The sequence below is a fragment of the Diabrotica virgifera genome, chromosome 1, assembly GCF_917563875.1.
Source record: "Diabrotica virgifera virgifera chromosome 1, PGI_DIABVI_V3a".
Taxonomy (NCBI): Eukaryota; Metazoa; Arthropoda; class Insecta; order Coleoptera; family Chrysomelidae; genus Diabrotica; species Diabrotica virgifera.
Genome location: NC_065443.1, coordinates 140,292,728 through 140,310,085, shown reverse-complemented (window position 1 = coordinate 140,310,085; position 17,358 = coordinate 140,292,728). Strand labels below are relative to the sequence as shown.

The 17,358-nt window shown below is 34.4% G+C and overlaps 1 protein-coding gene across 1 annotated transcript in view; it reads left to right on the top strand.

Annotated features, from left to right (window-relative positions):
- Positions 1 to 17,143, top strand: part of LOC126891709 (UDP-glucosyltransferase 2-like) — a 61,712-nt gene extending 44,569 nt beyond the window's left edge. Inside the window, exons 4-6 of the mRNA XM_050660974.1 lie at positions 2,616 to 2,835; positions 7,609 to 7,828; positions 16,864 to 17,143. Of these exons, the coding sequence (XP_050516931.1) occupies positions 2,616 to 2,835; positions 7,609 to 7,828; positions 16,864 to 17,143 (720 nt within the window). The remainder of the gene's footprint in view (positions 1 to 2,615; positions 2,836 to 7,608; positions 7,829 to 16,863) is intronic.
- The last annotated feature ends 215 nt before the right edge of the window (positions 17,144 to 17,358 follow it).

The following is a 17,358-nucleotide window of genomic DNA, read 5'->3' as shown; positions in this document are numbered from 1 at the left end:
TTTGAATGGTATAACCGATTTTCAAAATTAAACATGCGTTGGAAAGGTAATGATCTGTGCTATCAGAAGCCGCAAAGGTCGGGCTTAAATTTTTGAAATTTTTGGGAGTTTTGGGGACGAGAACGAAAAACAGGCTTTAAATGGGAAGGGCCGTAAAATCCACACCCTTGGACCAAAATGGAGAGGTAACATATGGATGGACGAGTCTTTTCCTAAACTTTAAGATGGGATTTGGCCCAATTTTCAATTCAGTCAGGTTTAGAAAATCGAAAATTTCGTGTATATATAGTGTCGCTTGTAGGGGTGTTGTGCGCCACTGGTGAGAACTGTCGTTCTCTGTGGATAAGTTACATGGGTGAAAAAAAAAGAGAAAATTTAGTGTAATTTTTAATTTCAAATATCTCATCCAAATAACTGTTAATTGATTCTAAGCGACTTTCGGCCCTCGATAATAATTTAGTATTTCATTCTGCGTTTAAATTTTTCAAAAATATTTATTAGTTTTTTCAGGATTCGAAAAAATTGAAAGCCATGTCAGTGGTGATATTTTCCAAATCGAACATTCGCTACAACGCACTCAGTCGAAAAGAATGTGCTGACAAGACAATGACAAACAAGGCTACTAGATATTTGACACTGCTTCAGGAATATTTTGAGTTGTTTATTAAATAATATTCATAGTGTACCTATTTGATAAATATACTCCATCTAATTTACTTACCGTTGCACGTCATCCGCGTCATAGTCCGAGAGGTCACATGATACCAACAAGAAATATTTCGGCGGTAGGTGTGTTCTTTTTTAGAATCACTTTGCCGAGTACACTGGCGTTACAGCCACTAGGCATATTTTATTATATGCGCGTAGAAATAATATTTAAAAATTTCTATTAATGTTAACTTAAAGAAATACACAATAATATGTTTCATTTAATTTGTATAAATGGATCATAAAGCGTTTTTATGAAGCACATTTGTTCGGAATACACTGTAACTATAATCGAACGAGGGTGATATTTTGGCATACATTGGTAACATTTATTTGACAGTTGCGGTGATGACACTTCATATTTGTTTATATTCTTTACTATAAGTATTTGTTTCATTATATTTACTGTTTTTATTATGTACTTTAACGTAAGAATATAACTTAATTCTTGTTTTCTATTTCTAAAGTTTTTATGTATTTACATTGAATATTAATTTGTTTTGCTGTATAATCCACTTCCGCAAAAATTGTGTGATGTATTTCATATAAAATGAATTCAATAATTTTTTGTATTTGGGCAACAGTGTCAACTTAGATCTCTAACGTAAATAATGACGTGCAACGGTAAGTAAATTAGATGGACTGTATTTGATTTCAAACGTGAAATTAATAAAAATATATTTATTGTTTATTATTTATGGAAGATCCAAGCAGAGAATACACCGGGATATATTCTGTGATCCAAGTATTTTTTTGTTAAGGTGTTCAAAATGTATCTAAGGGTTCCATAGTAACAATATATTATTAAATAATCACATTATCATTTTCACCTTTTCTCGATTAGATATTAGTTTTTATTGTATAGTATATAAATTACTGTAATCCCTTAATACATAGTTAGTGAAAAAATAATCATATTAGTTAACTAAATTAATAATTTAAGCGATTATACAAGTAACAGTTATCCAAGAAATTAACATTCAAAATCCATCTCTAAGTTAATGTTGATCATGTCATTGTCAAGTAATGTTTACATCTCAATACCAGGGAGAATTTTACTACACGTAATTTGCCGTGTAAAGCAAGAAAATGCTGGGCTAGATGTAAAATATTTGCGCCTACGCTCTTAATCGTACTTCTAATAACCAAACCGCAGAGAAGCGTGGCCGGGTCAGCTAGTGTTAAATATGAAGTAATTGTGGAAACATACACTGGTCAGTTATTTTATTTTGACTTGATTAATATAAGTGTTTGTTCCAAAGTTAATCCAAAAGATGGAAAACATATTTAGTTGTGAGATAAAAAGAAATGAAACTAGTCGAGCTGGGAAATTTAGCGATATTAGAGTATGTCAACTAAAGGTGTCACTGCCATAGTGACAGTTGCCAAACTCGTCCGATACGTCTAAAGGTGGGAAACAATAGGTTTGTTCGTAGTACGATCCAATCGATCAGCAACCGTTGCCAACCATCAGACGCATGCGCAGTTAACAGTTAGCGCTGCGCAGTTAACAGTTCGAGTTCGTAGACTACGTTGGCAACGGTTGCTGATCGTTCTACGAACAAACCTTATAAGCAGAATATAAATTTGTAGGTTTTTATCGCTAAATCTCTCACCTTCACTAGTTTCATTTCTTTTTGTCTCACATCTTAATGTGTTTTTCATCTTTTGCGTTATTTTGTCGGTTATTAGCGCGCTCATCACTGTATAAAAGTAACGTTGGTGTTTTTAATATTTTCTTTACAATTCACTCACATTTTCTCACCTTTTAAAACCTCCCTTGGACTACAAATATTTCAAAATTGAAATTAGCAAAATCGATTCAGTCATTCTGGAGCTGGTATAAAAAAAGATATAAAAAAAATAAAATGATGTTTATTAAACGTTTATCCTGCAAAATGTTATAGGATCTTCAACGTATCATGGATAATACCGAAGAAGGTGTCATTTTATTTTCACTTGGAACAAACGTTAAATCATCTTTAATGAGAGAAGATAAACGCAAGGCAATCCTAGATGCATTAGGAAAGTTAAAAGAAACAGTGTTATGGAAATTTGAAGCAGGTTTAAAGAATATTCCCAAAAATGTTATCATCAAAAAGTTTTTACCACAACGGGATTTATTAGGTAAGTATATTGAAACACTACAATATCTTGGAGACTGTTCGCTACAGGAGCAATGCAACCAATTTTTGGAAATAATATTAGAACACCCTACCACTTGTTTGTGGAGCATGAAAAAAATAATTTCCGCATTTGAGAAAATGTTCGGGGACACACTATAGATTATTGCATAAATCAATAGAATATTAGTCATACTTTCATTTCAAATTAGTCCATTTTTCTGAGAAATTAATAGTTTACAATATTTTCATTTTACTGCATGGATTGTAATGAAATTTTGGGAGTAGCCCAAAGCCCAATCTCCTAATTCAAAGTCTATCTTCTATTCACCACTTCTCGGGGATAGAACATTTTTATTTTCGAATTGCATGGAGCAAAAGGAAGAATTTTAAGAAAATTTAAAAATGCGCTCTATAATTTGATCTTATTTTTTTCACCCGTCCAACTTTTTGAAAGTAGAAATAACACTATATTAAGAGGTATTGCAAAAGAAAAACAATGCATTTAAATTCTGGTGAATGAAGGGTTAAATGTATGTACTTCTCATTTTTCCTTAAAGTACATTAGTCATATATTTTTTTGCACCATATCTCGCTTAGTTTGAATGTAACCGACATTTAACGGTGCTCGTTTTAAAGGCCTTTTCAAACACTACAAAAGCATGAGCACTTTGAGCATGCACCAAAAAACAACCTCTTTTTACCTACCATATCTCTTTCTGTATTATAAATAGAAAATTTACGACGGAACGAATCTCCTTGTTATTTATAATTAAAAAAAAAATTATATAGTGTTTTTAGTTTGATGCATAGTTTTTAAGGTATTCACAAAAAAACGTCCGAAAACGTGTCATTTTTAAATGAAAATAGCCAATTTTCAACTACTCATAACTCAAAAAGTATTGAGTTCTCAAAAAAAAGTATAGATCAGTTTTTGCTTAAAAATAGGTTCTCTAGCCACTTCCATCCTTATTTTGACCAATAAATTTTCCACCCCCTTGAAGGGGTGGGAATTGCCCCAAGATAAAAGCGCCATAGTATATAGGGTAGATTTTGTTTCTTGAGCTATTCCCTACTTACTGTGAAAATATCAAGTACATCGATGTAGTAGGATGGAATTCGGAGCCAAATACCCTCATTGACTGCCCTATAATAATGCTCTGATATGATCGCGTGAGAGGGGACACACACAAGATTCTAGCAAAATTTCAATTTTATGTAACTTTTCGAGTTTTTGAGCTACAGCAACGAGTTTTATGTCATTGGAAAGATAATTCTACATTATTTCAAAATATGTAAAAATATAGAGGGCGTATGCAAAAAATTAAGATTTTTTTTTCATTTCCGGTTAAACCGGAAGCCATATTGTGGGTAAAATTTATTGTGCTAATAGATAACAAAGTACTATATATGTCTGCCAAATTTAAAATTTTAGTTTCTATTACAGAGGTAGTTACGGGCACTCGAATATTTTTTTATAAAAAATTCATAACTCCCCTCCTATGAAGAGTTAAGAAATCTGACCAATGTTATTCAATTTACCGATAGGACATCAAAAATATATCAAAAAATAAACAAATTCCTTGAGTCATTTTTGAGAAAATTTAGTTCAAATTTATGTCAAATTTTGACCCCTTAAATATAGGCAACCCATAACTTTTTCTGAAAAACGATAATATTCTTGTTATAGCCCCATCTTTAGGCTATGTAAATCTTTTTTCAAATTAAATTTATCTTGAACAAGTTTTTAGATTGGTAGGGAAATGTATCGGGTGGGCGGTCGGCCATGCTGGCCGCCATTTTGGATTTGGAAATGTCAAATTCCGTATTTCTATTTACCTATCGATGAGCTAACTTTAAATTAGATTTCATTCGTTTCGGTCAAAATTTGCAAAAATTGGCCCAATTAACCCCCCTATTTCGGCCCCCCTTTGAGAGGTTTTTTTCAAAAGCTTAGTTTCTCGACAAAATTCTCTTACACTTACTCATACCGAATTTCATCGAAATCGGTCCAGTAGTTTTTGCTGGGCGGTGGCGACATACGTACATACTTCCGACATGTTTTTTTTATTTGCTTTTTAGACTCAGGGGGACTCAAAACGTCGAAAAAAAGTGAAATCTGAAAAAATTTTTTTTGCACGATCCTATAACTTTATCTATTATACTCATACTGCGTATGTAGTACGATAAAGTAAAAAAAAGGATTGCCAACAGTTCCGTAAAAATCTTCCGGGATTTATCATAGCGGAAAATTCCCAAATCGGGAAACTCACAGAAACACAAGAAATGTACTTAAAGCTAAAACGTTAATATTTTGAAAACAAGAAAGATGTCAAAAACAACCTTATTAATAAATATTAACCTAACTAAAATAGAATCGACTAAAGCAGAATCAACTCAAAGCAAACAAAAGCAAACTCAATAAAAGCAAACTCAACAGAGGCAAGCTTAATAGATGCAAACCTAATACTAAAAATATTGTTATAGTATGTCGAGTATTATCAAAGAAACTCAAACTATTACAATCAAATAAACTATATGGAGTCTTTCAAGCAGGACTTATAATTTTCGAAAATTACAACGCAATGATGACAAATAATTTACTTGAACTAACACAAGGACTGACACTCATTCTCGAAAATCGCGATATGGATTCTACAAGGTAAGTTTTTACAAGCAAATTATCATCTTCAAACTTATTGTCTCACTCTTATCAAATGAATTACAGACTATTTCTTATACAGAAACAAAAAAAAGATTTTTATGGGATAAAAAGGGATATATGCAAGAATTATTCGAAGATGCTGCACGAATCCGTATGAAATAGACAATCCCTACGGCCCAGAAATAACAAACGAAGAAGTAACTATGACCATTAAGCGGATTAAAGATGGGAAATCACCAGGACCTGATGAGGTGCATGGTGAAATTTTAAAGCTATTAGAGGCACACCAAATTACAGCTGTTACGAAGTTATTCAACAACATATACGAGACTGATTACTTACCAAAAGACTGGCTACTATCAATATTCATTCCACTTCCCAAAAAAGCCAACGCTAAAAAATGTGAAGAACATAGATTCATTAGTTTGATGAGCCATGTACTTAAAGTACTCCTTACTATCATTCACTCGCGCATATACACCAAATTAGAAGAACAGCTGAGTGAAGTTCAATTTGGATTCAGAGCAGGACTCGGAACGAGGGAAGCACTTTTCAGCTTGCAAGTTCTAATACAGAGAGCCAGGGATGTCAACTGCGATGTATATGCATGTTTCATAGATTTCGAGAAGGCATTTGATAAACTCCCACATGGAAAACTAATCGATATCCTAAAAACATAAGGACCTGATGGTAACGATATAAGACTCGTCTCAAACTTATATCTCCAAAAAAAGCAACAGTTCGATTCGAAAATGAACTGTCTGAAATCTTCAAGGTCGAAAAAGGAGTTCGACAAAGTTGCATACTGTCACCAGCATTGTTTAACATATACTCTGAAAAAATCTTTAGAGAGGCCTTGGACGAATCAGAAGATGGTATTGCAGTAAATGAACAACTTATAAATAATATTATTATGCAGACGATACAGTATTGCTGGCAGATAGTGCGCAGGGGCTCCAAAGGATCATGGATAATGTTGTAGAAGCATGTAACAAATACGGCCTAAAACTAAACTGTAAGAAGACAAAAATAATGATCATTAGTAAAAACACCAACATAAACGCCCAAATTACCGTAAACAATACACCCCTAGAGAGAGTACAGAAAATATGCTATCTCGGCTGTAACATTAGAGATACTTGGGATCATAGCTATGAAATAAAAACTCGTATTGAAAAAGCCAGAAGCTCCTTTAACAGTCTTAGGAAAATTCTGTGCAACTTTCTTTAAGTATCAACATACGCATAAGAATTCTTAGATGTTACGTCTTTAGTGTCCTCCTCTACGGAGTTGAAAACTGGAGCCTGACAGAAGATGCCATAAAACGGTTAGAGGCGTTTAAAATGTGGTGCTACCGACGTATGTTGAGGATCTCATATATACACCACACAACTAATATAACTATTCTCCAGAGGCTAAGAAAAGACAAAGAAATAATTAACACCGCAAACAACAGAAAATTGGCTTACTTCGGCCACATTATGCGTAATGAAAAATACCGACTGCTACAGTTGATTCTACAAGGCAAGATTGAGGGCGGGAGAGGCCCTGGACGTAGGCGTATATCCTGGCTGGCCAATCTTAGAAATTGGACTGGTCTAACGTCAACTGATCTATTTCGAGCTGCCGTAAGTAGAATAAGATGGGTCAATGTGGTCGCGAACATCTCCGGAAGAGGCACTTTTAGAAGAAGATAGAGCTCCAAAACTAAGTTTAACGTCGAAGACATTTAGTTATCCTTATTTTCCTTGTTGTTTGTTTGATTGTTTGAAACGTTTATTTTCCTCAGGCAGCTGTAGCTTCCTCGGTGGATGTGTTAGTTGTTGCTCTGGAATCCTCAGGATCTTCGAACATTATTGCCACAAATTGGTTGCATTGCTCCTGTAATGATCCTTTCCCAAGTTAACATACACCTATTCTAACTTGGTTATACCATACTGATGACGACTAATGAATCAGAAATACGTATCTATGGTTGCATTCCATCTTTAACATATTTTGTTTTTGTTTTTTCTTCCTTGGTAGGTACTAGACATGCCGATATGTTCTTCGTACCTTGATTATATATACCCTGGATTATATATTAATAAATTTAAAATATGTTTATTTTAGCGCATCCCAATTTAAAGTTATTTATTAGTCACGGTGGAGCTTTGAGTACAGCAGAAGCATCGTATCATGGCGTCCCAGTAGTAGGAATACCATTTTTTGCTGACCAATATATAAATGTTAACATAATAGAAAAGAAGGGAATTGGTGTTCGAGTCGATTTTGTGACAATGACTGCAAATACTTTATTGGATAAAATTAACGAAATCCTTCACAATCCTAAGTAAGAAATAAAAAAGTTTAAAATAAAGTAAACTCTAACATCGAAGTAAAACAACTTTTAAGTAGTAGGTACAATTTAATAAAATTCTAAAAAATCCCAATGAATTGCATAGAATATGTTCAGAACTAACGTTTTCGGACCTATCAGTTCATCATCAGTGAACTCGTATACTTGCTAACTAGTTCCAGAACCAATCAATGGTTGTAATTTCGGGTTGTAAGGTCAGAAACGGGTTGTAATCGTTGTAAGGCCCTAAAACGTCCATTCTGAACATATTTTATGCAATCCATTGGGGTTTTATAGCATTTTATTAAATTATACCTACTACTTAGAAGTTGTTTTAATTCGATATTAGAGTTTATTTAACTATATGGTATACAGCCAACCCAGGGAAATATCCGTTTTTATTTTAAAATAAAGAATACTGAAAGAATATTGAAATTGAATGATTGACGTTTATTCTTCTCACGACATTATTAATTTTGTTTTCATTTTAAAATATCTAAAGCTTTATTATTAAAAAAAAAATCAGAATAAATAAAATTTTTGTCAAACCTAGGTACGTTACAAGAATAAGACTACTTCCTTTTTAAATTCCATCAATATTAAATAGGTGGACTAAGAAGCTGTTACAAAACTGACTTTTCTATGATCTTTTAGGCACTAATGTTTAGTTTTAGTTGACTTTATTTATTTTTAATAACTTACTTCTAAACAAATGAAAAACACTGAATTTATATCCTTTATTTTACAAACTACGATATCTAATTAATTTATTACACTAAATCTAATAATTTATCTAATTACAAATTCAAAAAATATACCACACCCGTCACATATCAAAGTACATAGACGTTTTCAAATTCACGACTGCTCTACTAATTCAAAAAACCTCTATTTATACATTATTACAATGTTCTACAAATAAACAACAACATCTCGAAAAAGGTTAAATAATATTTACTAGTTTAAAAGAATTTACTTCAGAAGTCTAGAACAATCGAACATCATCTGCAACTGGTATCTGCAACTGGACCCTCTTTTACAATTCCCAGTTGTATAAAAGTGGCGAGGGACGGTCTTCGCTCCGCACCAGTAACTATGCGGATTGCAGCAGACTAAAACTTGGACCTCGGTGTCTTTAAAGATTTCTTTCACCATGTTGCGGACAACTCTCCAGTCTAGTTGGCGGCATTCTAACTTTGGCATGACTAACTTTTGCACGTCGGACTCCAACACGTGCTCTCTCAATTGAATTCATGCATCCCATACATCTTGGTAGGTAGGTTGGTCAAGGACAGTGTCTTTTGTTACCAGATAGAATAGGTAACGTGATGCATCTTGGAGTTTCAATGCTTTGCCAGGAGCCGGCAGTTAGAATTGAAGTTCTGCAACTCAACCAAACTTCCTTCGAAAGGCGGATGCCATCCCTCATGCGTCTCTGATACTGGCCGGGATGGTATGGGCCAGTGAATAGTCATCGGGAAGTACGAGTAGATCTCGCTTTTCTTCATTAGTAACACCATGTCTCGCTTTACCGGTACCTCCATAGGCCCCATGAACTCCTCAAACGTGAGGTCAGGTGTTTCTCGAATTTGGTTTATCCCACTTCTGACACCAATGTTACAAAACTGACTTTTCTATGATCTTTTAGGCACTAATGTTTAGTTTTAGTTGACTTTATTTATTTTTAATAAATTACTTCTGAACAAATGAAAAACACAGAATTTATATCCTTTATTTTACAATATCTAATTACGATATCTAATTTATTTATTACAATAAATCTAATAATTTATCTAATTACAAATTAAAAAAATATACCGCGCCCGTTACATATCAAAGTACACCGACGTTTTCAAATTCACAACTGCTCTACTAATTCCAAAAACCCCAACTTATACATTATTACAATGTTCTAGAAATAAACAACAACATCTCGAAAAAGGTTAAATAATATTTACGACTTTAATAGAATTTAACTTAGAAGTCTAGAACAATCGAACATCATAAATCATAATAAAAGAAGGGCCTTCTTTACATTAAAATTATAATAAATAGGCCAGATCGTGAGCAGCCTGCAGCGTCACAAAGCACTGTACGTACAGCAGTGGGACTCTATAACTTTTATAGCGAAAGCGTAAGCAAGTCGTAGCGAAGCGTAGCAAAGCAACGGTTCAGTTCGAATCGTACTCTGTATTGTGTGACTTCGCTTCGCTATACTATCGCAATACTCTACGAACTGGACCGAATTGAAACGAAAGATTGGGTAAAAATTAACGGCAACACAGCACGTCGTTTCAAGATTTTAGAGTTCTGTAATAATTGTCTTGTTCTATGCCATAGATAAACTCCGGCCTGTGGAAATGTGATGTGATTCTACACATTTGACAGATTTAACTAACCTATAATTCCAAAAAAGCATAAGGTAAACAAAAACAAGTGTTTATTGATGAAATTAAATAAAATGTTGCCTATAAATTTAATAATTTTCGCCGAACAAGAACGTAGGGATCAGTTACGGCTGATTCGTGAAGAAGGTAGATTTTTAAGGGATAGAAGTGATTATTTTGGTTTGCCGGATTTACGATTCATAGAGTTGTTTAGATTAAATAAAGGTTTATTCCATTACCTTTTTAATGAATTGCAACCGTTGATTAATAACATTATATATATTTCCATGTTAAAAAAATGTATTTGTGAAAACTGAAAACTCGAGTACACTATGTATTTATAAACAACAACGGCCAAAAAAACGAAACGCAGTAAAAAACAACCTCAAAACCAAGTAAAATTGTCAAATTCTTCTTCTAAACGTCACTCTAAGCGCTAAACGTGGTGAAACGAAACCACAAATAATCACGTTTCGCTGTACTTCCGAACTCCATTCGGTGTTGCCGACGTCATCCGACAGCAGTTTACAGAGTATAACTTGATTACAGCGTTCGGAAATCACGCTTACGCTTTCGCTATAAAAGTTACAGAGTCCCGCTACAGATCTCCTTAACAACCTGGCACGAGAAAATTAAGTTTATTTAATATAAGTGCAGGGTCAATGGGTAATGAATTGGTAATGAAGGATCAAATATGTTGGCAACATAAGGCCCGAAAGAAACCTTTGAAGGCCCAGAACCTTTCTGTTACATCACTAAGGAGGCTATGAAAACAAGGTTCAGAAATTAAATATAAGGAATCATCAAAAGAAATGGAGAGCCACTCAAGGGAAAATTCAGACTAAAAGAATAATCAAAAATATCGATAAAAAAATTCTCGACCCATACGGGAACCTCAATAAACGAGAAATCAAAATGGTCACTGAAATGGTGACTGGACATTGCCTTTTAAGAAACCACCTATTGTAGTGCACCACAGGGGTATTTGCCTTACCAACTGGGTAAGATAAATCAACCATAGTGCAGAAAATACGAAATGGAAGACGAAACTGCCATACACATACTATGCCATTGCAATGTGCTAAGTGGTGTAAGGCAGGAATTCACTGGTCAACTGAGTTTTGAACCAGAGGATATCCTTATCCTAAAACTACCCATAAGAACCATACTGTCGGCTCTCATTGAGGCCACAGTACTTGCGGACAATACCCTAATCCTCCGTTAATCAGAGGAATTGGTCCAAATAATGAATAAGCTGGACGCGATCGGAAGTCTTATTGTCTTGTACTGAACAAAAAATTAATAATGAAAATAGGCCGCAGTCTGAACATCATTAGCAATATTGCTAATTTACATGGTCGATAAATATAACTTTCTCGAATGATGTATAATTCTTCTATTTAGTCTTTCGAGAAGAAGAAGCTTTTTTGAAGCGTAATCGCGTTTCTATGAGTTGTATTAGTTTAAAGTCTAGCAGTAGGATGCTAAACTGGATGCATACCAGGTATTGACACCGACAACCCGTTCTGCCGAGCTACTGGATCCGCCGAAAAAAACTACAGGCGAAGTTTTATTGGGTAGATATATTGGGTAGGCAGTGGAATAGGACGGGACTTATTGAGCCCTATGCTTGGACAAAATCATCAAAAGTGTCTCAATCTCAACTCAGAAAACTAAAATAATAGTAATCAGCAAAGAAGGAATCAGATGTAAAATACAAATTTATGGCATCAATATTGTAATAAAACGAGTGATTTCGTATTTATATAAGACATTATTAATTATTTACGAGTATTTATACAAGTTTTCTTTTACAAACGCTAGCTAAAAACTAAACTCTATTTACAAAATATATTCCTATTTATAGCCCAGCCGTTATTCTGGAACAATCCACACTCATCTCTAGCTATCGCCTCGGCCCGCCTACCTGAGGTACGTTCTCGAACACCGCTCTTTACCCCTCCCCCCGCCACGGAACATTCGATTACGTCATTCTTTGTGTACTGTTATACGGGGGGTCGGTCAAGAGTTCTCTTTCGTTACACTGCTCCCCTCTTAAGATCTGAGCGTCCCGATTAGCAACTCTAGATGAAGGCCCAGGATGGCGGAATCTACACGACTCTCCAGCTCTGTATACACCCTTCAAGAAGAAATAACAGTCTACTGTCTTTGAAGGGTACGACGTCTTCGGGTTCATACAACACACAGTAACTCGTACGCCAGTTTCTCTGAAGACCACTTCAAGCATGCTTCTCACAATCTTCCTATCCAGATTTTCTACTCAAGGCCTATTTTTGGTAAAGCCAAATTTTTGATGTCATAATTACACACGATTTTCTTCAAATTAGTTAGAGCACGCCATATGTTCTCGTAGCTTGGCGTGTCCGTATAAGACTTCCTGGTCACTATATACAGCAAAGATCGAAGACCATCTTCCGATCGCAGTACTCTTCCAATTTTAGGCTGCTGATTTCTTAACTCGTCCAGGCGGCCGAACTTTCTATTGAATACGGACGAGATTCCTTTAGTCATCTCGAGGTCTTGGGCAACACAGTGGGCTAGAGAAACGTTTTCTGGAACACTAAACAGATCTTGCTGAACTTCTGTGGTCACGCCGAATCTAGCACTCTTTCTCTCCGCTTGATCTGACATAAATTCCTTAAAACTTGGCTGTGCTGCATCTTTCATCTCCTGTTGGAGGACTCGGGATTCTTCCGTTATTAGTTAATTTATTTTAGAGAAATATGTTCAAGGTGGGATACATCGGTCGTTTTGTCAAATATAACAGAGTAACAATTTGAACTTTGAACCTGATTCATTATTTGTTCAATTATTTCTTCACCACAATATGTGTAGGTTGCTCGGAAAGATGCTGTGGATAGGTGTATCTCCTGATGTGATTTTATTCCTTAACAATTCCCTGAAATTTCCCTCATTGATAGGTCCAGCATTTTCGTCCAGAAGCAGAAGGACATCATCACGATGGCCTCTTAGAGGAATATTTTGTCGACCTAAGAACACTATAGACTCTAATATTGGTCGTAGTCTTTCTCCTATTTTCTTTTATCTGTTTAGACCTCTGAGAGTATATCTGGTTAATGAATTAATTTTGCAGGTTGCGATAACTTTGTACAAAATCCAGCCCAACCTGAATCCTTGTGGTATGATGTTTTTTCATGGGTTTGTATGGGCACTTCGTCTGTGCCTATGAGTTTGGCGAAAGATGAAGGTTTCGTGACAAGGCTTTGGGTTGTCATTCCTTTATGGTGACCACATTTTTTCTTCTTTATTCTTTTTTGTGTACAGAATATAGAAATTGATATCATTTTGATTGCTGCCAAGGTCATTCTAACAATTTGCACTTTGTAAGATTATCAACATTTTGATTTACAAAACATCCTATATGTTATTCTTGAAGCTTCCGTTACTGCTTTTGTTCAATTCTAGTCCAGAAGATATATTTATCCTTTGTTTTGTACATATATGTATGTGTTTGAAACTAAAATCATTTGAACTGCAAATATTTAAATTTATATATTTTTTTAATTCTCGGAGGGGGCCATGGTCCCCATGGCCCTCTCTCTGGATCCGCTTTTGGCTAGCCCAAAACGCGTCGTGACGTCCTATAGTTGTATGTTTACATTCTGCACCAACAAAGTAAACAAAATTGTACATATATAATTTTACATTAGACATTATAAACGTAGTAGAAAATACAGCTATGTGAAGTCACAAGTGTTTATGATCGTTTTAACTATTTTAAATACATAGAAAACTTGTACTTTTACAAAATGGCACTAAACAACCACTTATAGTGTTTTCTTTTATTTTTCATAGTAAACCTTCTTTCATTTCCTTCAAAAACTGTATCAAATTCCAATCTTAACAAACATGACAAACATATATTATTACAATGACATACGATAAATTTCATTAGAATATAAATATTTTTCCCTTATTCCGCGACGATGAACTGGCCAAATACCCAAGTAGGTGGAGGCCAATAAACTAGAGAAAAAGAAGAATATACCTAAATATAACCATAAATATAAACATAAATAAAGTACAACTATGTGACGTCACGGGTCGTTTGAACTATTAAATCACAGAAGATCTTAAATTTGTACTTCTAAGTTATTATGAGTTTTTGAAGCATGAAATTTTCGAAATTAAAACTGAACATTATTATGTAATAAAAAAAATGTGCAAGTTCCCTATTACATCGCCAAGCTGGAGACCTGGAAAATGAACTGATAAATCAAGTACAAAAAGCAAATAGACTGGCAGGATGTCTTAATAACACTATATGGCGAAACCGACATATTAACACTCAAATGAAGTTTAGAAATTATAAAGCAAATGTAAGATCAATAATGACATATGCATCAGAAACAAGACCCGACAAAGTCACAACACGTAGACTACTGGAAACGGCAGAGATGAGCAGTGCCGGATTAACCATTAGGCAAAATAGGCAGTTGCCTAGGAGCCTCCGCCCCAAAGGGGGCCTCGAGGGGTCCAAAACGAAAAAATGTTGAAATATCGCGCAATACCATAAAAGTTATGGTGGACGTATAAAGCTACATTATAATGCATACTTTTGTTCACATAGAAAGTATATGCTGTGGGAATACATCGCTAATGAATGCCCTTTGGTAGAAGGACCAGTACTACAGATGGAAACAAGAATCGAAAGTGAGATAAAAATCGCAAGAAAAATCAGGAGAAAGAAAAGATCCTTAAACAAAATCCAAAACAGAAACAAAACTTATTTAAACTCAGTTTCACACGGAAATCCATAGATAGTGAAGCAGCAACCAATGAAAATGCACGTGATGGAATAGAAATAACTGAGGTAAACATAGCTTCCCTAACTGAAGAAGTTGAAAAAAGATGTAACGACAGTTATATTCCAGTTCAAGAAGTTAAAGAACCAGAAACCGAAACTACGTTAAAAATTGAAGTTACAGATAAATTGGGTCCTAAATTCGGAAAACGGCATAGGATTACGGAATACACTAACTAAAGAAGTATGGACATTTTGGATTGGGAAAAGTCTTCAGAATGTAAAAACCTTGATGGAAGTGTTTCAGCGACAAAAAGAAATTTTGAAGGAATTACAAGATTTTTATACAATCTATGATTTTTCGAAAACAAATCAGTAGAACAAAAATTAAAAGAGATTGGCTGACGTATTTTCCCTCAAATAGAATATCGTATTTTAGGTTTGTTCAGTCTGTGTACAACTTTTTTTCGTCCTCTACCCACCGTTGGGAAGTTATGATCAAATGCTTAAGCGATCTCATTCGCCACGATCTAGTCCTTATAAGAACAAGCAGCACATGCCATAAGACCTTTGCCTAAATGTTAAAACGCTTTCAAATCTGCTCTTCATACTCTTGCTGAAGACACTAATCAGCAAGCTGAAACAGTTCATGAGGCTAAGTATTTGTTGAAAGAAATGCCAAAAAAAGAAGAAACGTTCATAATGAATGAGTTTTGGGTAACAATTTTAGAACGCATCAACGTTGTCAGTAAATCATTGCAGAGAGAAGAGATTGAACTTCAAACTGCAGTTAAGCTTCTAAATTGACTTTTGGAGTTCTTAAAATTCCAAAAAGATAATTTTGCTTATTACGAGCAGAGGGCCTGCGATCTACAATACTCTGAATATTCTCTACTATACTCTAATTACTGAGCTGAGTCGTCGGTTGACAGTGTATGGGTCAATGAACTCAGTATTTGGTCTTTTCTGTTTTTCCAAAATTGAGTGATACTCAAATAAAGGAGTGTGCTTCAAAACTACATAAAAACTATCCTAATGATATTGAATCTGAACTTGAAAATGAACTAGAACAGTTCAAATATTTTATAGCCCAGCTTCAAACTTGCAGGGAAAACAATTTATTCCTGCTTCACAGTCATTTTAGGTTATTTCGCAACAGGAGAACGGACATTTTCAAAAATAAAAATTATTAAAAACGGAGAAACCTAGGTTTCTTAAGGGGCCTCATAGCTTGGGTTGCCTAGGGGCCTCAGGATTCTTAATCCGGCACTGGAGATGAGAGTACTGAGAAGAATTACAGGAAATAGGTACGTCGAGAGATCGAAAGACGAGTGAAGACATTAGAATAAAATGTAACGTACATTGTATAAAGGAATGGACACTAAACAGAAAAAAGAATGGAATAACTACATAAGCATAAAAGGAGAGATCCTTGTGGTCAAAATAGCAAGAGATAAATTACCAATAGGCAGAAGAATATCGGACGACCACACAAAGATGGAGTGACAAGCTTCCCTTCCAAAGACGTAACAATCCACCAATAAACAAGCAAATTGTTTACAAAGAGGAAAAAGAAGAAGAGTCGAAGAACATACTAACCTCATCAACTCATCATACATGACGACACAAATCTAAGTTAACATAATAAACAGAGTTTGAATATGCATATCACATTGTCTAATAGTAATTTATTTTAATCTAAAGATTATAATCAAAAGTTTTAGTTTCAGTATCAATAATTTGTATTGTAAGAGCCTAAATTGTATTAATTTAAAATGTTTTGTATCTGATACCAAAAATACCTATTTTTAATTCATTAATTATATTAAGGTAAAATTATTTTTATACTGTTTTAGATATCTTCAGAATGCGAAGAAACTGTCACACATTATAAAGGATCAACCGCAAACTCCACTTGAACGGGCAGTATTTTGGGTGGAATTTGTAATCAGGAATAATGGAACTCATATTTTGGATCCAGCCTCTAGATATATGTCTTATTTTGTTACATCATCTCTGGATATATATTTATTTTTAGCGAGTGTTATTATTGTCATTTTATGGTTGATGCTAAAATTTTTGAGTTTGATAAAATATTTTCTCTATAGAAACACTGAAAAACTAAAAGATGAATAAAGAATTTAATATTATTATTGTATTGTATTGTTATTATTGAAGCTATTTCTTTGTGGCATCTTGTGCCATTTACTATTTTACTTGAGAAATAAGCCACAATTTAAGATGGAAATTAAATTTTTTGACGTTTTGACTTCCACTTCGGAAATCGTTATCGAAATAAAAAATATTAATAAATTAACCAAAGGACTCCGCAACACTCCTTATGGAAAAGT